Source organism: Chanos chanos, chromosome 16 (genome assembly GCF_902362185.1).
Source record: "Chanos chanos chromosome 16, fChaCha1.1, whole genome shotgun sequence".
Classification (NCBI taxonomy): domain Eukaryota; kingdom Metazoa; phylum Chordata; class Actinopteri; order Gonorynchiformes; family Chanidae; genus Chanos; species Chanos chanos.
Genome location: NC_044510.1, coordinates 17,053,552 through 17,081,308, shown reverse-complemented (window position 1 = coordinate 17,081,308; position 27,757 = coordinate 17,053,552). Strand labels below are relative to the sequence as shown.

Here is a 27,757-nt window from a genome sequence, read left to right as displayed (position 1 = left end):
CGCAGTGAGAGCTGTGTCCGTATTCTCGGCACAAAGTCAAGCTCATTCCCAGTGAGTGTTGGACTCCGCCAGGGCTGTACCTTGTCTCCGATCTTGTTCTTAATTTTCATGGACAGGATCTCAAGGCGCAGTCGGGGTGAGGAGGGTGTCCAGTACGGTGGCCTTAGGATTGCGTCTCTGCTTTTTGCAGATGATGTGGTTCTGTTGGCCTCATCAAACTGTGACCTCCAGCACACATTGGGGCGGTTTGCAGCCGAGTGTGAAGCGGTCGGGATGACGATCAGCACCTCCAAGTCCGAGGCCATGGTCCTATGCCGGAAAAAGGTGGCTTGCCCCCTCCGAGTTGGGACTGAGTTCCTGCCTCAGGTGGAGGAGTTCAAGTATCTTGGGGTCTTGTTCACGAGTGAGGGTAAAATGGAGCGGGAGATCGACAGGCGGATCGGGGCGGTGGCGGCAGTCATGCGGTCGTTGTACCGGACTGTCGTGGTGAAGAAGGAGCTGAGTCAGAAGGCAAGGCTCTCAATTTACCAGTCGATCTTTGTTCCAACCCTCACCTATGGTCACGAACTCTGGGTAGTGACCGAAAGAATGAGATCGCGGATACAAGCGGCGGAAATGAGCTTCCTCCGCAGGGTGGCTGGGCACACCCTTAGGGATAGGGTGAGGAGCTCGGACACCCGGGAGGAGCTTGGAGTAGAGCCGCTGCTCCTCCGCATTGAAAGGAGTCAGTTGAGGTGGTTCGGGCATCTCGTCAGGATGCCTCCTGGGCGCCTCCCTATGGAGGTGTTCCGGGCGCGACCAACTGGGAGGAGACCCCGGGGAAGACCCAGGACACGTTGGGAGAAATATATATCTCGGCTGGCCTGGGAACGCTTGGGATCCCCCAGGAGGAGCTGGTGGATGTAGCCGGGGAAAGGGATGTCTGGGCGACCCTCCTCAGCCTGCTGCCACCGCGACCCGGTCCCGGATAAGCGGGAGAAAATGGATGGATGGAATGGATGGACTTTACGGTTACTGGCACGTGTTGCGTGAAATATGTGACCTGTCTTCACAGGAAATACGTCAAACTTAATAACAAACATTGATGTAAACAATAGCGATAAAAGGGACAGTTGAAACTTGGAACTACCTGTTAAAAATACTTTTCTTACACAATAAAAAAAACAAAAAACAAAAACAGTTTTCAAAAGCATAGTTTATATGCGTGGCATGGAATGGTGCATTGTATCTAATCAATATATGATACAGTTGGGAAGCCAAGCTGGCTAATACTAATGTTCTAGACCTTCCTCATACACCCTGGCTCAGCAAACAGATTGAAAACATAAGGGATTATACGAGATGTAGACTTACTGTAGTTGTGAACAAAATTATTGTTGTACATTTGTGGTGTGATTAACTAATGATCAGGTGTCTTGTTAACAGTCGTGTTCAGGGTTGAAAGGTTTCCTTGCTTAGTAGCAATAAAGTCGCAATGTATGTTGGTATATATTAATTGTTTTAGTGTCGATTAAATTTGACATATTTCCTGTAAAGACATGTTGCACCTAGGCCATATTTTAGGCTGTTCCATATTTCCTGCTACAGAGCTTCAAACAGTGTTGTCATCTGCCAATGTCTGTATTCTCTACAGTCTTGCACTATGTGGTTGTGCTTTATTGGTGAGTACCATAAAGCAGGGGGGGTTGCTGACTGAATAATGAATTATTGTTATGAACATTGTATACGTGTGTATGTGCATACAGATAGACACACAGACACAAACACACATACACGCACACACACATCTATCTATCTATCTATCTATCTATATATCTGTATCTCTCCCTCTCTCTCTCTCTCTCTCTCTCTCTATATATATATATATAGAGAGAGAGATACAGAAAAATATATATGTATATATTTTCTTAGGGACTGTTATGACCCTGAGTCATAAGAGGGTATTATTTTGTGTGCTGTTGTTTTTCTTCCCCCTGCCTGTGTGTGGTGCTGTTTCCCTCTCCTGTCTGGTGTGTTTTCCCCGTATGTCTCTCTGTCTCTTTAATGTGTTGATTTGCAGGTGGCGATGAGGGATTGGCCGGATTGATGGCGCCGGTTCTAAAAAGACGCTACATCCAGTTGCCGGTTGCCCCCTGTTTTTCCTGGCCCATTTGACTGTGTCTTTTTGTGTGTGTTTTCCGATAACTCGTTGTGTGTATTGTTCAGAGATATTAGTTGTATAGATTGTAAATCTTTATTTGTGTGTTTGTAATTTTTGTGGTGTTAGGTTCTGGTAGATGTTCATTGTACATATTGTAAATAATTTGCGTAACAGTCCGGGTAGTTGTAGGGGGTGTGAGGCCATTTTTGTTCGTTCTTCTTTTCCCCTGTTTTTTCGTTAGTGAGGTAGGGAAGATTTCTGTGTTTTCTTTTCTTTTATTTTTGGGAGGTAGTTTAGTTAGTTTGTAAATTATAGATTGTTTTGTTTGTTGTTTTGGCCACGCTCACCCCCGAAGCTTTTTACTACCACCTTTGTAAATAAATCACTTTTTGGATTGTATTCACTGGCACGGGTCATCACCAGGAATAGGGAAAGGGGAGTCACTTTTGTTATGCTCGGTAACCCCTAGGCTGGGCATAACAGGGACAGTGTAGACTTTTTTTTCTTTGCTACGTTTTAGTATAGCAAAACAACAGTTGTCACTCTTTTAGTGCACGCCAATAAACACATTTGCATGAATGAGCTTGATGTGACAGTGCCATCTTTTCTGGAAATATAGGGCCCAACTACTGCAGTCTGCCTCCATCACAAATGTGTTGTTCTATGAAAATATCCTCAAACTTAAACTGTACATTTTGTGTTTTCTTATGCATAGAAGATAATACTGGACCAATAGAGAAATGGATAATAGCAATAAATTATGGAAGAAGAGTAAAACATGTAAAGTAAATGCATAATAATTAAAAGGACATATTTGATATAAATAAGCATCAGTACATATTTGATTAGAAGCAGAGATACATTGACAAATGGTATAAATTATAGACTATGCTCAGTGGAAAGTGGAGCAATATGTTCTGTATCTAAAAATATGTCCCAACTTTTGAAATTTAATTCAACTTTTGGATTTAGCAATATACATAAGGCTTCGTGCCTTATGTTTCACCTTGTGTCACACTGCCGCATTGTCAGTCAGCAGTTATCATACTAAGTTTGTGTGTACTCAGTTTACGACATTTAGCCAGTCATTTTAGCTAATCATTTTAGCTGATCCTATTTTTACTCTCGTGATTCCTTTTTTGTTTTCTTACCTATTTCAAGACTCATATTTCAGTGTTTAACTATTTCATTGTGTAATTAGATCAAGAGTGCATGGCCATCAGAACTTCCTTGTTTAAAGTACCAATTAAAATATGTTCTATTTTATTTTGCCAAATGCACCTGTCTTCGCATGCTCTGAGTTTTGGATTGGCAGTTGTTTAGAGATTGATATGTGCATGTTCTATTTGAAGAAATTTCCATTTAGTTATTGTTTGTGCTAAAAGGCAAAGGCACTAGAACATTGAATAGACAAATTTGTGTTTTAAAAAAAAGTCATGTTAGGAAATTGTTTTCATTTGAAGGGTTTGAGGTTTTTCCTACCTCTTGACTGCTCCATCGTCCGGACTGATTCTTGTGAATCTATTGATCCTACTGTTACTCAGCGGTCTCTTTCTCAACTACAGTAGACTCATATTCTAAAGATTACACCATCATGGCCGCCATTTCATGTGTTTGTTCTCCACACAGTAAGTGAAAAAGAAGAGCAGACCTCCCGGTCCAAAGTCTTGGCATCATGTGACATTTGTTTCAGACAAGAGACAAGACTAGACATGGATAGGGAAGTTGGCTGCACATAAAAGGAGATTTGGGTCTTTGCTGAACATAGATAGAAATTGTATGCTTGAAGTCGTAAATCATACACTGAACTATTTTTATTAACTCATTATCTCATTTCTGATGGAGAAACAACTTCTCCGTAAGGGTAACTGGGGCCAGCTTGCAATAAACAGTTGCACAAGTTCTGATTGTCTGTCCTGTAAAGTGATCTTTGCTGCACCATAACTACAGGAGGGCAAAGGTGGGATGGGCTTCTTTCACGTTTCCACTGATGTTGTGCGATCTCACAAGACACATTTTTCTGAAAATCTGGAGGGTTTTTTTCTTTAGGAATTTGACTTTGTAGTTGTTTTTATTGGAAAGTAATGTTTGCTGTCATTTGTTTCATATGATTAAGTCCATACTGAAGAGGTTAATCCTAGAAATAACACATCTATTAAAATATCCTGCCTGGTAGTATTCTCACCATATGTTACCAATACTAAAAACACAGTGAAATGACAATAATGATACTAAACTAATTATTCCTTTCCTCCTTCCCTCACTGTCACGGCTGGCGGTGTGGTGCAGGACCCAAGTGCAAAGACACGATGGTTGTGACAGAGCCCCCCCCTTAAGGGGCAGCTCCAGACGGCCCAAAAGAAAAACAAAAGTCCAGAACAGACCGGGTGGGTGGGGGGGCGCACAGAGGGATGACCGAAGGTGCTGCAGCCGATGGGCCCCCTCTGCGGCCGAGCAGGTGAGGGGTTGGCTGGAACAGATTTTCCAAACCGGCAGAGAAACAGGAACGGAGCAGACTCTTCAAAACAGCTTCGACGTCGGCTAGAGGGCTGAGCTGGTTCAGGGAAAGGGCCTCGGGAACAGGACAGGGCGTCAGCATGGGAGCTGACCAGGACAGGGCGTCAGCATGGGAGCTGACCAGGACAGGGCGTCAGCATGGGAGCTGACCAGGACAGGGCGTCAGCATGGGAGCTGACCTGGACAGGGCGTCAGCATGGGAGCTGACCTGGACAGGGCGTCAGCATGGGAGCTGACCTGGGCCGGGAAAGCGGCCTCGGGAACAGGGCGCCGGGCAGCGCATCCTCCATGGTGCGCCAGGCAGCGCATTCCTCGCGCTGGGCAGCGCATCCTCCATGGTGCGCCAGGCAGCGCATTCCTCGCGCTGGGCAGCGCATGCTCCATGGTGCGCCAGGCAGCGCATCCTCCATGGTGCGCCAGGCAGCGCATTCCTCGCGCTGGGCAGCGCATCCTCCATGGTGCGCCGGGCAGCGCATCCTCCATGGTGCGCCGGGCAGCGCATCCTCCATGGTGCGCCGGGCAGCGCATTCCTCGCGCTGGGCAGCACACCGTCCATGGTGCGCCGGGCAGCGCATTCCTCGCGCTGGGCAGCGCACCCTCCATGGTGCGCCGGGCAGCGCATTCTTCGCGCTGGGCAGCGCACCCTCCATGGTACGCCGGGCAGCGCATTCCTCGCGCTGGGCAGCGCACCCTCCGTGGTGCCTTCGGAGTCACTGCTCGAAGAGGGGGATTCAGGGTGGCAGAGACAGGAGACCCAGGAGCGGACACAGCCCTAGAGATGGTTGGGCCCAACACCACAGTCCATGTGGTGCCTGGGTCTAGGGCTGGGAGCCCCCCCCAAAAAAATTCCCCCCCCGGGTTAGGGGCTGGAGAACCTACCGAGAGAGGGAGCCCCGCCGCACCCAGGTCAGGAGCTGGAGCCGTCTCTGCCTGGGAGACAGAAGTGTCTGCTGGGTCCTTGTTGGGTCTATCGTTCTGTCACGGCTGGCGGTGTGGTGCAGGACCCAAGTGCAAAGACACGATGGTTGACGGTGAAAAAACAGAAGACTTTACTTAAAATGAAGACCAAAATACAAGTGCAAAACAAAAGCAAAGCCAATAACAAAAAAGGTGCAGCGTAACAGTTGTGCAAACTAACACAAACAACGATAGACAAAGACAAGGCAAACACTAGGACTTAAATACAAGGGAGGACTAAACAGGGCAAAACAGGATTGGATAAAATTAACAAGGTAATAATTACACAAAACAGGTACAGGTGAGGGGCGGAGACAGACAGAACAGGAGCACAAAGACATGTCAAACCAAAAGTCCAAAATGGCGGTGCAGGTTGTGACACTCACATCAGGCTCTGCTCCATGTTCAGTTATTAATCATCCACAATGTGGACTTTTCCAATCAGATTTGTGACTACGAAAGATCATGAGTGTAAACAGTATTGAAGTTATAATGAAATTATATAGTTACCCACAAACAGCCTGTCACACCTTGTCTTATCTGAGTTAGAATCACCAACAAATATGTTTAATTAATTAAATTGTTGAATAAATTGAATAAGTTCTTCTGGTTTGAAAAGTGGGCCACAATATTTTGTGGTGAGTCAGGCAACCACCCTTTCTGTCTCCTTCTCCCTAGCAGTTATCTACTTATTGTTACTGTTACAGTAGTTTGACCTTTCTTGATTGACAGACACTCTCTGATTTGTTGGGATTGATAGGTCTGGGTGCATGCTCCATTGCTGCTTGCTCATATTCAAAGGCTGTGTAATATGCTGCACATAGATTCAGTGCATTAAAGCTGTTGTTACGCCCACAAGGTGAGAGCAACAATAAATGAGGGGGGAGAGAATGCGGATCAGGCTTAACAAACGAAATTTATTTAATCAGTACAAAAGAAAACGAATGCGAGCCATCAGGGGTTCCAAAAGAAGGTCAATAAACGAAAACACGTCGGTCCGACCGGCCATCTCCGAAATTAACGTCCACCCTGGCAACCTAAAACAAACAAAAAGAAAGAAGAGGAGGGGCAGGGAGAGGTGGAGGGGCAGAACTTTTAATCTCAGGTACAACTGCGCGCCGGTGTACCCAATTGGGCTGATTGCCTCCTGCTACACCACCAGCATGCCTATCAGGGAACACACAAAAAGATAAACAAAACCACGGCCTGGGGGAAAAGGGGCAAAGCCCAGAGGGCCGTGACACTGTACAATACCAGTATTGCATTTATAATTTCCAATCAGATTTGTGACTACGAAAGATCATGAGTGTGAACAGTATTGAAGTTATAATGAAATTACAAACTTACAAACATGCGTTCTTTCTCTCTCTCTCTAACTCCCTTTGTCTGATTACACACACTTCAACATTGTGATTGCAGTGTGAGTTAAGAGTTGGGTAGAGTTGTTGAGGTTGGGGCCTACTTGAGACTAGATCTCAAATCGGAGATCCTTCCGTTTCTCTCTCACACATTGCCCATCTCATTGCCCATCCCCACTCTCTTTGGTGCCTAGCACACACGCTTGCGCACTACATCCTCATACCACACATACCTCTTGCCTGTGTGCCTGCTCACAGCCTCTCTCCCTCGCTCCTCCTTCTCTCTTCAGTGCGCGGCTGGGCACGCGCCCACATAAATGCACGGTCTCTCTTACATACACACAAACACATACACACGCACGCTCTCCCTCTCTCTCTCTCACACACACACACACACACACACACACACACACGTGCACGCGTCTCTGCTCTTAAGCCCAATTTTATACTTCTGCGTCGAATCTATGCTGTAGCCTATGCTGTAGCCTGATGTTCACCTGCCTAGAAATGTAACTACACGTCGCTGCAATGCACGTTGTCCAAGCCCATTCTCAGTTGAACCACCTGGAATACATACATACACTGTTAAGTGCACAAACTTAATGGCAGACCACAACTGCTGTGATTGGTCCGCCTGGTAGGATCACCCTCCTTCTGCTCATTCGGTTCAATGTTCGTACACAGCATCTCCTCCAATGTTGCAGTCATTTTAGTAAAAGTAACTGTTGTTCATCATTTATTAGCTCCACCTCCAACATGATCCACTCAGTTTCAGTCGCGATTGAAAATTTTCAGCAAATAGCGAACTGAGCGCTCGTTTTAATTTTAAGAGCTCTGTTTGTTTATCCCCCAATGTTCAGAAACTAGTCCTTCTTTTAAACGAAAAACTTGTTTTACACATATTGCTGTGCAATGACTGAATTTCAACCTTTTATTCAACATTACTCCATTGTTTGTAACGCATGAAGAAAGAACATCTTCACAGAGCACAATGTCACGGTTGGTGATGGAGGTATGTCCTGGCCTCTCCCAGAAGACGTCTGGGTGGCACAAACTCTGTATATCAGTCTGCTATTCATCTGAGAGGTGGCTGAGATCTAGGGTGGAGACTAGCTGAGCAGGTAAGTACTGTTCCTCTACTTCTTCCTCATCCTCCACACTTCAGATGAACAATTCCCCAGCTTTTTTCTCAGTCCCGTCAAAGCATTCTATCAACAGATTGATTTGAAGCTCCTACCTGGAGTGCATCTGCCCCTGTTTGGCAGCTTCATAGGCGGTAGGTCCCAGTTTTCGGACCATCTCAAAAGACCTTCCCATTTAGCCAGCAGCTTGCTTGAATCGGTGGGTAAAATCACCAATACCTTAGTTCCAGGTTCAAAGCTCCTGGCTCGAGCCTTCTGGTCGTACCAGACCTTCTGTCTCTGCTGGGCCTCTGCCATGTGGTCTTGGGCCAATTTTGCTTATGCTGTCCAGCTTCTCCCTCATCTACAGGTCATTAGCAATGACACTCTGAGACTTAGAAACATCCTTGCCTCCCTTCCAAGCAGTGGTGATTCTAGACCTTTTTGACTAGGGTGGCCCAAGTGGAGTATTATTTCATTCAAGGGTGGCAGTCCATCTTTGACCTGGTTGATGGCCAGTCATAGACTAGGATTTTTGGGTGCCACCTGGGGCAGCCAATCAAGTCTCCAGGTCGGCCCATTTTTTTCCATTCTCCCTACTTCTGCTGGGCTGCTGTCCTATTGTCTCATTTTGATTCTCACCAAATGCACACACACACACACACACACACACACAAACACACACACGCACACTCACCCTGACTATCAAATGCTCCCTCTCCAGGTTTTTCAAATACTTATTTGGACATGAGAGGTAAAACTTTTGTCGACATTACAGTTACCCTGGTTAACCTAAGTACTGTGTTATTTAGTTACATTCTTCATGTTAATCCATATAAAGTTTGAGATCATCATCATGATTTGCTATTAGGCAGATTAGCCTACTGATAGATAGCTAGCAGGATAATGTTAGAGCAAATTTTTCTGCTCAGTAAGATCCAATGATTTGCATAATTTAAAAAAAAACATAATATATGTTTCCTACTACATTTATTGTTTTGTGTATTCACTTAAATGCAGTCTTATTTTTAGGCTAGCTAGATGTTGACAGACATCAGAAGGTTTTTGCTCATTGGAGTGCTGCAGCAGTAGCTGAGGCTGCAGTTCAGCAGGAAACGGTTTGCAGTAAGCTACAGGGGGAGCAGTAATCTCCTTCTCCATTTTAAGGTTGAAGTGATGAAATGGGAAAACAAGCCATTTTCTCGTATTGGTTAGCTGTGTTTAGAAAGAAGCCAACCAAAATGATGAAAAAGGTTCATCAACGAACTTTTTCTCATGACTGAAATGTGATGCTGACGAGACATAGATGAGTGTACTCAGTCAGTGGCTGTGTTGCATAATTCTCTCAGCATCAGTCTGTAGATGAGGTAGAAGAGGAGGAAGAGACAAAGAGGCAGGAGCAAGAGGACAGTGATCAGGGAAGGACAGAGACTCAACCAGACCTTCACAGACTTTTGGGACTCAGAAGCGCTCTTTCCAGTATAGTTGGTTTTCCAAATACTGTTGTCTTCATTGCAGTGTATCAAAGAATGCGGGCTTCTGTTTTGGTTGTAAGCACTTTGGTTGTGGGTCTATCGCGAGAATGAATAAAGACAGCCTGGGAGTCACTGGTTTTCGTAATTGGAAAAGAGTCCTTGACACATTCAAAGAACATGACAAAACAGATTTTCATAATAAGTGAAAGTCTGCATTGGCCTCCAACAAAGCCGGTAAAGACAATACCTTTGTCGGGTTCTAAGTGTCACTACTTTTCTTGGCAAACAAGGTACTGCGTTTTGTGGCCACGAGGAAAGTTGCAGTAGTGAAAATCAGGGAACTTTTCAGAGTGAGTGAGATTGCTCACCAAATTCGATCCTCTCTTACAGCAATATCCTGCCCCTTCAAATACCTCCGATCTGTCAAATCATTCACAAAATAAATGATGCAGTGTTGTGCTGAGCAGGTCACGGCCCACATTGTGAAAGAGATGAAGGCAGCAGGGATGTAGGCCATAATGGCAGATGAAGCTAGAGACCACAAAACCGAACAGCCATCTATCTGTGTGCATTATGTGGAGTCTGACAGTGGAAAAGTATGTGAGCATTTCCTGGGCTTCAGTAAGCTGCAAGGTTTTAGTGCCCAGCACATAACTGAGTCAATAGAGTCTTGCCCGAGACAATGTGCAATCAATGACTTATTATGCGTTGCTCAAACCTATGATGGGGCATCAGTGATGAGGGGAGGCACCTCTGGTGTCCAAGCCCATTCTCAGTTGAACCACCTGGAATACATACATACACTGTTAAGTGCACAAACTTAATTTAGTTTTGTGCCACACATGTAAGGCCATCAAAGAGGCAAGTGAGCTTTTTGACGCTTTAGAAAGTATATACACTTTCTTTAACACATCATTTGTTCATCATGAGAAATGTCGTGCAGTGCAGGCTGCTCTGGGGTTGCATCCCGCCCTAGTTCAGCTCTCACAGACCTGTCGGTTGTGCCGGATTTGCTCTCTTGGAGCTGTGATTGCCAATTACTTGGCTTTGAAGCAATGTCTGTGTAGCATTAATTCCCCAACAGCTACGGGATTGCTTGTTAGACTGAACAAATTTTCAGCTGTCTACCTACTTTTGACGTTCAGGATGATTCTTAGAAGTATAAATGCTCACAACGCCGTAGGCCACTCGCGTAGGCTCCGCGTAGAACATACGCAGAAGTATAAATCAGCCGTAGGGCAAATACTATCGTTACCCGACTGTCACCAATAAAGGCAGGTCAGGGAGACGTCGATGTTGCTCCGCAGAGCGCTCAATTTGCGTGCGGTAAAGGCATTTATACTTCTTTTAACTGTGGTGGCTGTGACAGGGGAAGACGAACAGGGAGGGGCAGGGGCTCGTGCGGTCTCGCAGAATTAGAACTCAAATGCAGTTGTCGGGCATTACAACACACTTTTAACTGAGAATTGATGCCATTTAAAAACTAAAATATAAAATTCAAAAAAGAAATGGACAAAAAAAGTGTCTCAGAAAAAGGGCAGTTATCTCGTCAGAGGCCAAAAGGGCAGGTGCTTGAGCACGCCCTGGGGTCCATCTGTGCACGTTCCTGATTATATGTAATGCGAGCTTGGTTTTCCTCAGATGTATATACCATACGTATCATTCACAAATCCATTGCATTTCTTTCCATTACATTCATATGTCATTAATTTAAAAGTCTTTGCTGTGGGACTGTCTTTGCTGCGGTCAGAATTTTTATAAGCCTTAAAATGTAGCTAATGATTATAACTGTGTGTAGTCCTCTGCAGACTGTTTTAGGTCACTGGTTGAGTATCTCAGTCACAGTTCAGTTTTAGTTACTCTGAATCACACAGTAATCTCCCTAAATCAGATAAAAGAAACAAACATGTGAAAAATATTTGATACAACAAAATTCTTGCACAACAGTTGCAAAATTATTCCACATGATTGAATTTTTTCAAGATAACTTAAGTTGAAAAACACAAATAGCAATTTCAGAGACTAATGAGATTAAAACTGACTCTCTTACTTTATTAAGTCTACTGATCTAAATGAATCTTAGTTCGGATTTTTAATCAGATAAATTTCCCATCTCATAATTTCCCATTTTCACATCTGTGTGTGCGTGTGTGTGTTTCTGATTTTGGAGAGTAGCTAGCACTCAGACTTAACAAAAGTTATACTGATATATAAATAAAAACACATGTATATTTTATAAACGTGTAATTACACTCACATATAATTGTATGGAGAGGTTTTTTTTTCTAATTTTATTTTTAGTTCCACCCACACAGACCAAGCAGACTGAAAAGAAAAAGATGGTGAAGTTGTCACTTCTAATTCTGAAAACCCAAGTTGGTTAACACATGCTTGGGTTTTGTGTGACCTTGGCAATACTAATTTTTAAAAGAGTTGACATTAACAATGTAAATAACAATAACAGGAAAGTAAAGAATAGTGTGTATGTCAGATGAACTGCCACATGGAACTGCAACAAAGACTGACAGCAAGACCATTTGTAGATCATGACAACTGTTATTAATTTGACCCTGAACATTTTAATCTTCAACATTTAGCCTTTTTAATAGCAGTACAACAGTACAACTCACATTCATGCAGTCTCACATTCATGCAGTCTCCTTTGTTAAACAACAACAACAAAAACAACAACAGCAACAACAAAGCAGATTCTCCAAAGATGACACAATTGATCTCTTTTGGACAGTATCTGTTAAATGGTGCTGATACACTAGTCTTATAATGTGTTGCAAAAGTAAGATAAAAAAAAAAAACAACCTGAGAAAAACAGATTTAACATGATTAAGGTTTTAAAACAACTACAAAATTATTTAGATGCTTTTATCCAAACTCTCAATGGCATCCCTCTTTGTATATTTCCTCCATTCACCAGTCAGCATATTTTCCCCCTGCTTTTCTGTATTCTGAAAAGCAGGGGGAAAACCTCATCTCGCTTGCCACTAAAGTTGTGCAAAAGTCATTTAAGAATTCAGTTGTACCTCTGTAACTGCACCAAGTTATTGCTCTTGAGCGATGTAAAGGGATACTGTGATCCCCAGGATGTCCCTCTATAGTGTTGGTACAGACGGCTTTACAGAAGGGACACTGCACCCAGCAGCACTGACAGAGTTATTTGATCAGAATCTCATCTGGTCTCTCCCTGAACATGTTCATTTTGAGATCAGACAGACTGGAGAAGCTGCTGTTCAGCTCTTCAATCACTGTGTTGAGTTCTCTTTTCACCACCTCCTCCAGAGGGTCAAAGTCAGTGATGTCCTGACAGTTCTGACCACTGAGGTGATCTGTATTGTATTCTAGTTCATCAGAGAGACAGTCTGAAAAGGTCCTCAGCCACATGTTAGCATCTCCTTTGTTCCATTTGACTTGAGCTGTTGCTGTCTGTGCTGCAGTGATTATGCATTGCTGTTTGTGTTTAATGTGGCCTTTAATCCTGGTAAGGATTTTGTGATTATTTGCTTTCATGTACTGTTTAACTCCATCTCTGATGAAATTCTCAAAGTGTTCTCTGGGGTTGTGGATGTACAGCATGAAGTTGTCAAAGTTCCCTTCTTCAGCAAGCGACCTCAGGATGTGTTTCTCTAGGTCAGACCTGTTCCCACTAAATGCTGGGACATTAACCCTGATTTCTCCAGCTAAATCAGTGGCAGTCTTATTGTAAACACTCTGTAGAATGGGTTCTTTCAGTTTACTACAGATTAAACCACCAAATACCACAGCAGATGTTGCTGCTTGGCAGGATTTTTTGAAGGCGCTGTAGTATTCTGGTTTCTTTTTCTCCAGGTAAACTAATGGATCATTGGCATCTCTGAATGCCTGGTAGAGCTGAACAAGCATATTTCCTGCATGCTCACACACATGGAGTGACAGATCCACCATAAATTCTTTTTTGAATGAATATTTAGCGTTATCGTGTTCATGTTCAGTCACACGTTCTTTGACTAGTCGTGTTATCTCCTGAATATAGCTGACACTGTAGCCTTTCTCTGAAACAGGTTTTGATTTAACAATGGCCAGTGCTTGATTGATGATAGTGGTTAATAATTGTCTTATGGAGTCTTGATCAGATTGTTCCAAGGGTTTAGGTTCCCAAAGTTTTAATGTGCGCCTCTGTTTTAGATTAACATATTTAGTGTAATCTTTGATAGAACGAATTGATTTGTAATCCACATAGTTCTGCCTCTCATGCACAAAGCTCGATTCATAACTTTCAGAAAGGATGTTGGTTAAATCTGTGGTTATGTCGATCTCTTTGATGCGAGGGGCGTCTTTACACAGGTCTTTAACCCACTCTCCCCACATAGCATTAAACTCACTCTTCAACTCATTCTCATCGTTGGCCTTATGTTTTAACTTTGATGCAAGCTCTTTGCTCTTTGCAAACAGTTTATCCGTGTACTGTGTCTTCCTGTCATCTAAATTTTTACAAATTTCCCTCTGAGTAATGATGTCTTCCAACTTTCTTTTTGCCCTCTTCACAAGATCAGTGTGAACATCCTGGATTTTTTGTTGAAGGTTTCCTTTCCACTGACTCAAGATTTCTCTGTCTTTATGCTCCTCGAAGTACAGTTCCATTGATTTCTTCACTTCCTTAAGGGTCTCCTCCATTTCTTTCAGAAGCTCTTTTTCTTCAATCTTATGCAGTTTCTTGTTATGTATGCTAGTACACAACTGGTCTTCAATGTTCTGCATGGCACTCCTGAGACTCCAGGTCCATGTCCCATATTCTTCCTCTAGTTTACTGTACACTGCAATCAGTGTTTTTGAAACTGAAAACAAAGCTCTCATTCAACAATGCTTCCCAGAGGTCGTTTATTCGTGTTTTGAAGTGAGATAATGTCATGCTCTGAGATTTAGAGGCTTTTGCCAGGATAGCTTCTTTAAGCTCCAGAATGTTTTCACTGTAAACTGGGTTTGGTGGAGCCATGGGTGGACTGCCCTCCCAGAGCTGAGCAAAATACTTCACATCTGTCTGTACATCAAAGGAAATGACATCACTGAAACACTCTTCATCATACTCTTCTTCTTTAGCAGCTAACTTTGTCATCTCATCCAGTTTCTCCTGCAGGCGTCTCCTTCCTTCCATGTTTTTCTCTCCAGCTGTGATGTCTCCAACATTCTGATGGACAAACACACAGCTGGGAGACAGTCTGACCTTCTTCATCCTCAGGAAAGCCTGAACAACAATCTGAAGGATGTCCTGCATATCAGCAAGGTTCTCTCCAAAAATATTGATCAATGTCATGTTTCCAAGACCAACCACAAAAGTGGCCAGTTCACGATCGTGGTGCCGGGTTGCCCTGCCTGAAAGCTCCAGAGCTCTAAGTCCTTCAGTATCAACAACTAGAATGTAGTCAAATTTCAGTTCTGCCATCATCTCCTCTGTGACTCTGACCAGCTGCATGAAAGCTCCTCTGGTGCACCTGCCAGCACTGACTGCAAACTGGAGTCCAAACATGGCATTAAGCATTGTGGATTTCCCAGAGCTCTGGAGACCCAAAACTGACAGCACAAAGACTCTCTGGTCTCCCAGTCTCTTGATGACCTCATGTAGAACAGCAGTAACCCATATTAAAGGAACATGAGCAGCATCACCATCCATCAGCTCCATTGGGTGTCCAGATATCAGGAGTTTTGCGGCTAAATCAGGAAGGTAAGACAAGTTTTTATCATTCCTGTCTGTTTTTGTGTTCTTGTCAGATGCCCAGGCCTCATAGATCTGACCCATTTCTCTAAAGATGTGCTCCAAGCCAAATGTTGCAGCATTCAGTTTATCTGATAACTTTTCCAGTTTGACTTGTTCAGTGATCAGTTGTTCTGATTTATCATATCTCTTTTTCAATTCCAAGACTTCAGACCATTTTTCATTATACTCATAATGCACATCTGAGAGTTTTGCGGTCATCAAATCATCCAATAACATCCCAACCCACTTAAGAAAGAACATTTTCTTATTGGAATTCTGTAAACTTGCAGTAAATAGTTTGACAAGTTCACTGATGCCGTGTGTTTTCTGACTGTGTCTCAGTTGTTTTAGTGTCTTGTCTATGGTGCTCTTACTTAACTCTATGTTGTTTCCCTGAAGTCGATGTAGTTCTTTGTTCTTCTCACACCAGTCATGCCACAGTTCACCCTGACAGGGCAGATATTTCTGTTTAATAGAGGACAGATCCTCTCCTTTCAGCAGGTTTATTATCTGGAGTGCAGCTTCCTTCCCTTTCTTACAATCCTCATCCTCTTCATCTACTCTGATCTCTGTGCATTTGGCCACATCCTCAAGTTTAAACATTTGAGACACTTCAGTCCTCTCAGATGAGACTTTGGATGAGACTGACAGACTCTCTCTGATGGCTTTTCTTAGTTCTGCACATACATCACACTGATTTCTGTCCTTCAGTCCCATTCTGTACTTCCCTGTTCCAATCTTCCCTAAAACACAGCTGTCTTCAGTGAGAAGGCAAATGAGAGGTTTTGGTGATTTGAGGAGCACTGCAACTAAATCTTTTATTTTGACATTTTTGCTGAGATCAGGTAGAAAGACAACACTGACTGAGGCCTTTTCATTCATAATCTCTCTCTGCTTTTCAAGCATAACTGCATCACCATGGAGATTACAGAATGCAACACAATCAGTAAAATGATCAGTGTCTTTCCCATAGGGACAATACCAGGCAATCTCAACAACTCCATCCATCAGAAGGCGTGTCTTACTGCTGCCAAGGTAGCGCCTGTGAAAGAATGTGTTGTGTTTTTCATTTATCAGACTGTTCATCAGCTGTGACTTGGATGAAGAAACAGAGCCAAGCCTGAAGAAGAACACCATTGGTGTTTCTGCCTTGTAGATTGGCTCAGTTTTGCTGGTGACTTTACCAGATTTATCAGTTGACTTCCAGCTCTTCTTGACTTGGCGAAATGTCCACAGAGGAAACTCAATCTGTTGGGTGAAGGGATTGGGCACAAGCAGAGGCAGGGCATACTGACACTGTGACAGTTTAGTTACCATGAACTGCTGGAGGAACCTGTCAGCACAGTGAAACACGGCCATCTGAACATCCATGGGGTGGATATGGGATTTTTCCTCTTTTTCATCATTTACCACAGTCTCCCCATAAATTAGAGCATCAAAGTCACCTTCATCTCTCTCTTCCTCATTCTCCGTACATGGTTTCGTTAGATCTATCTGAGTGTTTTTTTCTCTAATGACAGTGTATCTTGCCCTGTAGTCCATTGTCAGCAGTTTCTGTAGGAATATATTAACCAGCTCTGTCTCTGTCTGCGGTTTCTTTAACTTCAGTGAGAATCTGTTTATTTCCATAACATCTGCAGTGGTCAGTTTATGTTGAAGATGTTTCTTAAGATGAAGTCTGTTCATGAGATCCTCTATTTCTGATCTTTTAGCCTGTTCATTGTCCTTTTGACTTTCTTCTGATGTCGCTGGTCTGTCCTCATCGTACTCATAGGTAAGACAGCCTTTTCTCTCCTCCACCAGTTTATCCATTTTCTCTACCAGAGAGGCGTGAGTGCTGGCCCTTTTAAACCTGAAATGCCTGTCACCACATTTTGAAATAACCTCTTGTACAAGCTCATTCTCTACATCTGCACTGCAGCCCAGCTCCTTTTCAGCAGTAGTAAGCACCACCGTGTATTTATGACCCTCATCAGAGAAAGAACTGATAATTCTGTCCGCTCTGTCTTTGTCCCCCTCTGTGAAGCTGTCAGGCTGCAGTACCAGGATAAACACATGAGGTCCTGGATCAGACAGGGACACACACTCTTTCACTGCCTGGCAGAGTCTGTATTTTGGGACTTTAAACAGGTCAGGAGTGTTGATGACTGTGATGGGTCTTCCCTCCACATGTCCTCTGATTCTCTCACTGTGATGATGAACTGAAACTGGAGAAGATTCAGTCTCAAATGCAGCTCTTCCCAGGATGAAGTTTCCCACTCTGTTATTCTCCAACACATTCTTCCCCAGCAAGACAATCCTCAGCTCACACACTGGAAAATAAGACATAGTTGAACATGAGTTTACACTTACCCAGTCATTTACGTGACAGGATGAATTATAAGAACTTTTAGAGGAAGTTGCAGTTGAATGTTTAATCTACAGTTAAATGATGCTGTGTTGTGACATTGTTTGCATGTGCATCCACAAACCTGTGGTAGCATACATAATAAAAACAATGTGAAAACAGCTTTGTGTGAACTTGTGAACAGAGTGTCAGGGTATGTGTTTGTGTGTTAGGGTATGCCAGTGCAGAACTGCACAAGTAGATCAGTAGTAGAGCCATTGCAAACCCACTATTAAAAGTTTTTTTAAACATATTTAACATATTTACACTGTTCTCAGCCCCATATCCATTAAACTTTTCATCATGACAGATTTTCTGATTGTATTATTCCACAGTATGAAAGATCAGAACTCATATTTGTGACATGACCTGCCAGTCACTATAGCTCCTCCCACTCAGGATTTGCATCTTCACTACATATGTGTGATTATAATAGATGAGATAGGATAACTGATAGGATAAGTCCAGCCAGCTACACAGCAAAAATCAACTACGCCTGTAAAGCATTGCTCTGTACTGACCTACATATGCTGTGACAACATATATGTATACAACATATATGTGTACAACATAGTATACAACACATACGTATACAACATAGTATACAACATAAACATGTTTTTTTTTCACTCATTCCTCTGAAGTAGTGTGAAGTGTTTTCTTGTATTGAACACAGCACAGCCATATTTTCTAAAATGTGTACATATCACACCCATCCAGCAAATCTCATTCCATTGTATTTTGCAAATATAAGGTTACAAAAAGACCCAAAAACCTAAGTGTACAGTGTGCAGCCATTTGAACTGATATGCAATGCCACTTGCCTTTTTTATAAGAAACTTTTGTCCATGTTGAAAGTACAAACCTCAATCTTTCATTTATACTATGATAGTACAACTACAACTTTTTTGCACTGTAAAGCATAGGCCTGTGCTCTTATGTGCTGTAGGCCATATGTTATGAGAGTTTTGACTGTTTTGTGACATTAATGTGCTGAATCTTTGTCTCTAGCTTGTTGTGATATTAATAATGCAAAGCTTTATGAATCAGACTACATGAATGACATTCTTCTCTGTCAGTGGATGTTTCTGTGAAGTGGAATTAACTTGCACAATACCCCTCTAACTCTGAACTAGCCCCACCCTACAGTAAATGTCTAGTTACACAACTAGTTGAAGCAGATGTTATGAGAGTTTTGACTGTTTTGTGACTTTGAAGCACATCACGGTTACATTCATGAGGTGAAACTTTGTCTCTGGCTTGTTGTGATATTAATAATGCAAAGCTTTATGAATCAGGCTTGGCATTCCATCCACTCACACAGCAGGCTATATGAATGACATCCTTCTCTGTCAGTTGATGTTTCTGTGAAGTGATTTTAACTTACACAATACCCCTCTAACTCTGAACTAACCCCCTTGCTATAGTAAATGTCCAGTTACATAACTAGTTGAAGCAGATATTTTAGATTAGAAAGAGACTGTTGGCCTCCACATCACTGATGACATCATACAAAACTTGGCTCTGACTTTTCAGTAAGTATCACTATTACAGACCAGTCAGTGAAAATGTAGTGTTTTACAAATACAGGAGCCACTGGGACCCTGTATCATCAAACAAAGCTTTGAATTTCTTTTACTGTATGTTTAATGTAGATTTACTGCCATGCAGTGGATTTAATGAAGGGTTTGACTTTCTTGGACCGTCTAAGTTGGTTTCAGACTTGCAGTTTTTCAACATGAGTATATGTTTTCATAAAGGCTGTGCTGTGGGCAATTATAGAGAAACAGTCTTTTACAGTATAGTCTAGCTGACTATAGAACAAAGAAATTACATTTCTTGTTAAATTGCTCAAACTGATCGTGCCTTGCACTGATGCAACGAATGCTTCAGAGAAATGATACTATTTGTATTACTGCCTATGCTGACATGTGATACATCAGTGTAGGCGGAATCAGCAGCAGAGCTACAGAATCTCTCTCTCTCTCTCTCTCTCTCTTTTCTTTTTTTTTAGCTAAAACTCTTTTTCTTTACCATCCCATAAAAATATAGGCGTGCTCACTTTATCATGTTGGTAACACATGATCTGGTCAGACTGAGTGAACATTTCAAACGACATTAAGGAGCACAACAGACCTACAGATGATCGCCTATGCTATTCAACCCCTAAACAGAACTTAGCACTGGAGAACTGCATGGGGGATTGACATGGTAAAGACTGAGGGCTTGCTGCTAAATGACCTCTGCCATGCAGCGGACGTGGTCCTCATAGCGAACACTGAAAACGAGCTCCAGGCTTTGGTTTGGCAATGGAGCAGAACAGTGGCAACTATAGTCTGGAACTCAAAGTGTCAAAAACAAAAGGTGTGCAGCAAAGAGCATAATCCGGTCAACATACAGTATGTTGGGGGATGTTGATTAAAACTGGTTTTTACAGCTGGATGTTACAATATCAGCCAGTGAAACTTGTGATTTCTATGACGCATCTGGAAAGACAAAAATGAATGGAATTACAGAACTCTGACCCATTGACACCAAGTCATCTGAATCACAGACCCTGACAGAATCACACATAAAAACCTGGAGACATAAAAAATGTGGACAAATTGCAAAGTGCTAAACATGGTCTGATTACAAAACTGACAAACTGGTACTATGACAGGCCGTCACGCAACAGCAGCTACTCGTACTGGTGGCTCGCTTAAAGTTAAAATATTCAGGCAAAAATAACCTTCAAAACACAGTTCTTGATGGAAGCATGGAAGAGCACAGAGACAAAGGCAGACCACATCAAAGCAATGACGGACATACTGAAATTATGGACCGATCACAATGCTTCACAACACTCTAATTTAGCAACAGCCCACACGGGCAGAGATGACTGGCCAATACCTATCAAGCCTTCATGAGGAGAACCAGGACACACACACAGTCTCACAGAACCCATCTGAAGACAGTAATATTGCGTTCTATGGTTTTCATATATGTTATTGTAAATGAACCATTTACCTTGTGAGAATTAATTCTTGTGACACTTCAAAGTAATGTTGTTTAGTTATGCAGAATTGAATTGTCTTGTTAGACTGTCTTTTGGACAATCTTATCATCACAGTTAAAATAGTATAATACTGCAGCTTCAGTTCCCTACAAAATCTAGCCTATACAGCAGTCATATATGTGGTTGTCCCTGGTAGCCTAGCGCTCTACATTAACAATAAAGTTAATCTGCTTCAGTGGATTAAATCACACTACATTCCTGTCTAAACTGGCTCTTCTGTGGTTAGTGGTGCTGATATCTAAGCAGCAGTGGGGCTTATTATTGTACAGTTGGGTAACAAGGCCCTGGTCATGGGAAAAAAAAAGTTTGCTGAATCTTACATTGTGCACAACAATATTGGAAAACATCTGTACAGTAATTCTGCAGTGGTAAAACAAATCTTTAATATTGGAGTCAGACAGATAAAATTCTTTTCAGTATGCTCATCTTTAGTAAACTCTTGCTTCTGGGTTTTGGTATGAGTAAGTACATAGCAGGGACATTTATAAAAACTCCTACATCAGCATCATTTTTTGAGCATCTGGAGTGATAACATTTATAATCTGTTGATACAAGTTGTATTAACAAAATGTAATCATTTACCTGATTTGAGATTTGTAATCCTCTCCTCCAATGTTCTGATGGTTCTCCTCATCTCTTCAGTGTCAGTCTGATATTTCAGTTCTGTTTCTCTCACTGCTCTGTCCTTTTCCTCTTTCTCTTTCTCTGAATCCTCTATTTCTCTCCTTAATTTATCCTCCAGTTCTCTTCTCTTTTTTTCCTCTGTTTGTTTTTGTGTAACCATCTGTTCCTCCATGTCTTTAATTCTCTGTTCTCTCTCTCTAATCTCCCCCTCTCCTCTTTCTATCTCCTCACTTTGTCTCTGTCTTTCTTCCTCCACAGTCCTCTTCATTTCACCCAATTGTGTCACATGTTTAGCTCTCATTTCTTCTTTTTCTTTCTCAGCCTCATCTTTCTCTTTCTCAATCACTTTCATCTGTGTCTCTGTTTGTTTGATCTTTTCATTATATTCACTCTCTATTCTTTTCCTCTCTTCCTCTATTTGTCTTCTCTTTTCTAATTCTCTCTCCTCCATGTCTTTTTGTCTTTCCCATTCATGCTCTTTTTCCCTCAGGGTTTGTTGGGTTTGCATTGACTCGAGTTTATCTCTCCATTTCTGTTGTATCGTCTCTGTTTTTTCTCTCCACATCTTTTCTTGTTCTTCCCTCATCCTTCTCTCCTCTTCTGTTTTTCTTTCCCACTCTTTTTGCTGCAGATGTTTTTGCTGTTCTATCTCCTTCACTCTTTCCTCTGCATTCTTTATTTTCTCCTCAAATTCCCTCTGTTTTCTCTCCTCTTCCTTTCTTACTCTTTCATCATCCTGTTTTCTTTTCTCCTCTTCCTCTTTTTCTTTCTTTTTCAGTTTCTCTATCTCATGTTCTAATTCCTCTCTTTCTTTTCCACGTTTCTCATCCCATTCTCTCCTTTCTTTCTCCTCTCTCTCCGTCCTCCGATGGTCCTCCTGTTCTCTCCTTAACTGGTCTTCTTCTCTCTGTCTCTCCCATTCTTCTCTCTGTCTCTCCACATCCTTGTATAGTTTCACCTCCCACTCTTTCATCCTTTTCTCATCCTCCTCTTTTCTTCTTTCATAATCTTCTTCTCTTTTAATGTGAACTTGTCTTTCTTTTTCCTCTCTTTCTTCTACCTCTCTCTTCAGTCTCTGTTCTCTCTCTGTAAATTCCTCCTCCCTTCTTTTCTTCTCTTCATTCTGTCTCTTTCTCTCCTCCTCCATTGTCTCTTTCATTCTATCTATCTCTGCCTCATATTTGGTCTTCAGTACTTCTGTCTCTCTCTTTATCTCCTTCTCTTGCAGATGTTTTTGTTGTTCTATCTCCTTCACTCTTTCCTCTGCATTCTTTATTTTCTCCTCTAATTCCCTCTGTTTTCTCTCCTCTTCCTCTCCTCTCTTTTCATCATCCTTCTTTCTTTTCTCCTCTTCATCTTTTTCTTTCTTTTTCAGTTTCTCTATCTCATGTTCTAATTCCTCTCTTTCTTTTCTGCGTTTCTCATCCCATTCTCTCCTTTCTTTCTCCTCTCTCTCCATCCTTCGATGGTCCTCCTGTTCTCTCCTTAACTGGTCTTCTTGTCTCTGTTTCTCCCATTCTTTCATCCTTTTCTCATCCTCCTCTTTTCTTCTTTCACAATGGTCCTCTTTCTTCCATCTCTCTTTTCAGTCTCTGTTCTCTCTCTGTAAATTCCTCCTCCCTTCTTTTCCTCTCTTCATCCTGTTTCTTTCTCTCCTCCTCCATTGTCTCTTTCATTCTCTCTATCTCTGTCTCATATTCAGCCTTCAGTTCTTCTTTCTCTCTCTCTATCTCCTCCACTCTCTCTCTCAGTATTCTCTCCTTTTCCTCTTGGAGAGGTTCCTCTACCTGTCTGAACATCTCATTAGTGTAGAAGGTCCCTCCATTCTCTGACACCATGGTGTCTATCTTCTCCAGGAGTTCCACAACCTGAGTTTGGTTACTGGGGTCTGTGTTGTTAAACACATGGTATCTGTTACCACACTGGTCAATCAGATTCCCTAAGTCAGTTCTAGGGTCTCCTATACACTGTTCTATGGTTTTCTTCCTTAACTGATCTCCTTTAGTGAACAGGACCATAGTGTACATTCTGGCTTTGTCTCCAAAAGTTTCCTCAATGATCTTCACGGCTTCTCTCTCTTCTTTAGTAAAACGTCCCACTGCTAACACCAGTATGATCACATGTGGCCCTGGTGTTGCCATGACGATACAATTACTGATCTCTTTCTTCATCTCCTCATTATCAATCTCTGTATCAAACAGTCCTGGTGTGTCAATCACTGTTATCTGTCTTCCATTGACTTCAGCTGTCTCTCTCTGACATCTTTTAGTCACTGACTAAAAACTCTCATCTTCTTTAAAAACATCTTCTTTCCCCAGGATGGTGTTTCCTGTGGCACTCTTCCCAACACCAGTCTTCCCCACCAGCACTATTCTCAGACCAGGGGATCTCCATCTGAAATCTGTAAAAACATTGAAAGAGTTCATTAAATAAAGTTTACATACATACATAGTTTTACATACCTATGACTGATCAATGTATTTAATATGACTTCAACACTCTCATTAAGATCTGCATGTGACAATAATTTGTCAGGTGTCATAACACATATCTGAAGTACAGGTTTTGCTGACTATATATATACACATACACATTTCAGTGGAGATATGTAAAAAGCTTATTATACTGAACATTTAGGTAAAATTAATATGTTAATACTCATTTGTTTTTGCTGAATGAGTTGCATGTGAAAATTCATTATCAGTTTGTTATATATTACTGTCCGTGTTATTATTTAATGTACTTTGTAGAGCCATGTGGACACACATACCTACTCAGTTATTTGAAATGGTTTGATGGGAACATTACAATAACCAGCAAAGAATCCACTGGGTCAAAACACTCTACACTAGAACCATAATTAAACTGTGAATGAATGAGTCTGAATATGTTTGACATCCCACTTTATATACACAAAACTCATATATCTCAGTGATACCTGTTATCTGATTCTTAATCTTTTCCTCCATTGTCTTCATTTTTGTCTTCATATCTTCATTTTCAGTCTGGTATTTCTTTAGCTGTCTATTTTCAGTCTGATATTTCTTTAGTTGTCTTTCCACCAGAGCATCCAGGTACATGACTGATGTGTAATGACTTCCTCTATTCTGGTCCACCAGTTTGTCAACACTCTTCAGTAACTCTGACACCTCTGAACTGGAACCTAAGAACTGATGTCCTCCTCTGCAGGATCTGATGATTGTCTGAGTTGATTCATCTAATTCTGTCCCTTCCTGTCCAGGTTTTTGATTTATCAGGACCATGGTATAATCTTTGACTCTTGAGCTGAATACTGTCTGAATCTTCTCCATTTCTCCTTTGTCTTCATCAGTGAGGAAGCCCTCAGGAATGACCAGGAGGAAAGCATGGACTCCAGGATCACAGAGAGAGACACAGCGGAGAGTCTCACGCATCACTTCCTCCTCTGAGAGCTGAGTGTTGTACAGAGCTGGCATTTTCACCAGGGTAAGCAGGCGTCCACACACTTCTCCCTCCCTCCTCACACACACTGAGCTGGACTCTGGACTGGACTCTCTCTGGCCCAGAATGAACTCTGATATGGAGATCTTCACTGATCCAACACACCCACACAACACCAGGTTTAATCTGTCAGACACTGAAATAAAGAAAGGGATGTTAGATGAAGAATGTTCTCATCATGAATACTGTATGTGCAGCATTAATATGTATGTAATGGTAAGAGCACAGTGTAAGGACTGTTGACTAATGTTTGGCATGTGGATTGTCCACAAAACACAAAGATCCAGTGTAACAGAGTTTCTCTACAGCACCATGTCATTTAGTCATTTAATCATTTAGTCATTTACTCTTTTGTCAGATGCTTCTGTACAAAGTGACTTACAAAAGAACCTGGACAATTTCTCCTTTTGGGTAAAGTGTCCCTCTTTGTGACTAATAATTAATACATGTGTATGGATTGAATCCAAAGAATATTATTGTACAGGTTACTTTAATGCTGTTATTCAATATATGTTAACTGTAATGCAGAACTGTGTTGAGTAATTTATAGGTTCAGTGTTCAGAGCACTGAACTATGAATAGAGTTTTCAGAATAACTGTGACTTAATCAGGTTCAGATTCTCAAATAAGGTTATGGTTATAGCTCAGTGATATTATTATTCAGCCTCATATTCATAGTGAACCATGAACCAGAACTTATTTGTACCGTCGGCAGGACAGAGAGAGAGATGTGAAAGAGGTGAGTTTCGAGGTGTTTTCTGAACATATGTAATGTGTCTGAGAACCTGATCGGAGAGAGGCAGGTTGTTTTGGAGCTAGGTTTGAAAAGATTTGACATTGAGACCATAACTCGTGAGGAGGAAGTGCACTGTCCTGGTGTCGTGAGGCATCCAAGGCAACAGGTGGCAGCAGAGGGCCGTTCACTGATGTAACTCCCATGGGGAAGTCTGTGTCACCTGAGCCTCATTTAGAGCCTTGTTAGGTTGTATATTTAAACCCTGCTGTTTCACTGTTTCTTGACTAGTGCTGATCCTGTATGGAGTAATTGTCTAAACTGGAGAGTTATCATTTTCTGTTTTTGAAGCTTTATTGTTTTTTTTTTCTGAGGAAACTGTCTCTGTTTCTTTTGTGTTTAAAGTACTTATACAGTTTTATATTTTGGCCTAGCAGCAGAGATTTGAACTCAACATCTCCTGAGTGGTGTTTGCAAGTGGGTTCTGAAAATATGGAAGAAGTTACACCTGGAGTACTTTCTATGATTGATATGCATTTTGTCGGTGTAGCACTGAGGGAGCGTGAGTTTACGGCAGTTTACGGCATGCGTGAGCTCTGAGAATTCGACAGCTAAGGAGGGAGATTCAAACTTGGCAGTGCGCGCCTGTTAGACTTCGTCCATTAAAAATATAGTTTATCCACCTAATTCTCCATCTAATCAGTTATTCTCCAACCGGATTACAAATACAAAAATCTCATCGTGGAGCAACTTGAGAGATTTATCGACGATTGCTTTTCGCAGTGCGTCATGGAAGACACTTGCCTGCCAACAGAAAACACTAACCCGGCGAAGAGGAAAAAAACCGACTCCTCTACCAGTATGGACGATCTCACCACCACCGGAATCGAGGTCAGTATACTCGCCTCCATTAATAAAAAAACTTGATATCCTTGGCGTGCTGCGTCAAGAAATAAAAGAGCTGCGCGCCAGCCTCGAGTTCACCCACCACCAGGTTGAGATTCTCCAAAAACACAACTCAGACCTCCAAACTGCGACGAAAACCCTTACGAACCAGATGAACTTTGTTTTGAAAGAGAATAAGGCTATGAAAGAAACCATCCTGGATTTACAAACTAGAAGTATGCGGGACAATCTGATATTCTCTGGAATTCCAGAAAGCATACCAGACAACCCGGAAGCCCTCATTAAAAATTTTATGCGGCGCGATCTAAAAATTCCACCAGAGACTGTGGACAACATAACTGTTCACCGCCTCGGCACACGCACAAACAAAGGTCCCCGCGCTATCATTGCAAAATTCGAACACTTCCAGCAAAAAGAACTGGTGAAACACAATGGGAAGGAACTGAGGGGCACCAAATTCGGCCTCAACGACCAGTTCCCTCGGGAAATAAACGAGCGCCGCAAAATATTATGGCCAATTCTTAAAAAGCACAGGGAACAGGGCAGGCGGACTTCCCTGGTTGTGGACAAACTCTACATCGACGGACATCTATTTCGAGACTGTAACACCACACCCTGGCTTCTCTGAGACCCCATTATACCAACAATGCCGGCTGCTAACAATTAACCCTCCTACTGCTGTGTAACTAACTCCACTGTCTTGACAACCTCAACACTCACACCCTCTATCTTACTTACTTATTCACACTCTCTCTCACACACACACACACACACACTACCTACACACATCTATATATATATATATATATATATATATAGATATATATAGATATAGATATATATAGATATATATAGAGATATATATATATATATAGAGAGATATATTTCTTTCTCCCTCTCTATGTTCTATTCTATCTCATTGTTATCTGTTTGTCTTTCTTTCTGTATTTCTCTGCGTCTGTGTGTCTATCTTTGTTTAGAAAATTGGGAGAGAAGGAAAACTGGGAGAAAATGGGGATATGCAATTAACCTCTTAATTGGGATGACACTGTATTATGATGTAAGTAGGATGATTATGGCAAAGTCGCTTCTCTATGATGTTATTCATTTTACTGTTAACGGATCGTTATTACTGCAGGTATCTCATTTTTTGCCAAATGTGGTATTGCAAACAAACACCAGCCCACTACTAATTTCACAATCATATCTACTCTTCCTATTATATAGAACACACACAATACTACATAACACTCAGCTTT

At 42.0% G+C, this 27,757-nt stretch overlaps 1 protein-coding gene and 1 pseudogene across 1 annotated transcript in view; both read right to left on the bottom strand.

The window, feature by feature from the left end:
- Positions 1-12,493: 12,493 nt before the first annotated feature.
- Positions 12,494-17,639, bottom strand: LOC115829282 (interferon-induced very large GTPase 1-like; annotated as a pseudogene).
- A 2,568-nt stretch (positions 17,640-20,207) lies between these two features.
- The window catches only part of LOC115829281 (GTPase IMAP family member 8-like), a 29,864-nt gene continuing 22,314 nt past the window's right edge, over positions 20,208-27,757 (bottom strand). Inside the window, 5 exon segments of the mRNA XM_030793335.1 lie at positions 20,208-20,254; positions 21,770-21,864; positions 21,997-22,145; positions 22,987-23,758; positions 24,350-24,995. Of these exon segments, the coding sequence (XP_030649195.1) occupies positions 20,208-20,254; positions 21,770-21,864; positions 21,997-22,145; positions 22,987-23,758; positions 24,350-24,995 (1,709 nt within the window).